This window comes from Penaeus monodon, chromosome 27 (genome assembly GCF_015228065.2).
Source record: "Penaeus monodon isolate SGIC_2016 chromosome 27, NSTDA_Pmon_1, whole genome shotgun sequence".
In the NCBI taxonomy this organism is placed as follows: domain Eukaryota; kingdom Metazoa; phylum Arthropoda; class Malacostraca; order Decapoda; family Penaeidae; genus Penaeus; species Penaeus monodon.
The window spans coordinates 10,224,073-10,224,280 of NC_051412.1; the positions used below are offsets into that span (position 1 = coordinate 10,224,073).

Consider the following 208-nt stretch of genomic DNA (forward strand, 5'->3'; position numbering starts at 1 on the left):
TACAAAAAAGTTGAAAGGTGCAAAGTATAATTAAAATGTTACCACCTTTTCTGTTTTTGTTGGTGCTTTGTGCTGAACAATTTCTTCCTTTTTACCACATTTGCAACACACTTCCATGTTTGATGCACAAGGAATACATATTGTGTGGTAGGCATCCTGCAAATACAAATAAATTTTAATAATTTATATTATAAATCTCACTCAAAAC

The 208-nt window shown here is 30.3% G+C and overlaps 1 protein-coding gene across 1 annotated transcript in view; it reads right to left on the reverse strand.

Moving 5' to 3' along the window:
• Positions 1-208, reverse strand: part of LOC119590413 (uncharacterized protein C9orf85 homolog) — a gene marked incomplete at its 5' end in the record, with an annotated part of 15,090 nt that overhangs the window by 13,760 nt on the left and 1,122 nt on the right. Inside the window, 1 exon segment of the mRNA XM_037939081.1 lies at positions 43-156. Coding sequence (XP_037795009.1) covers positions 43-156 — 114 coding nt within the window.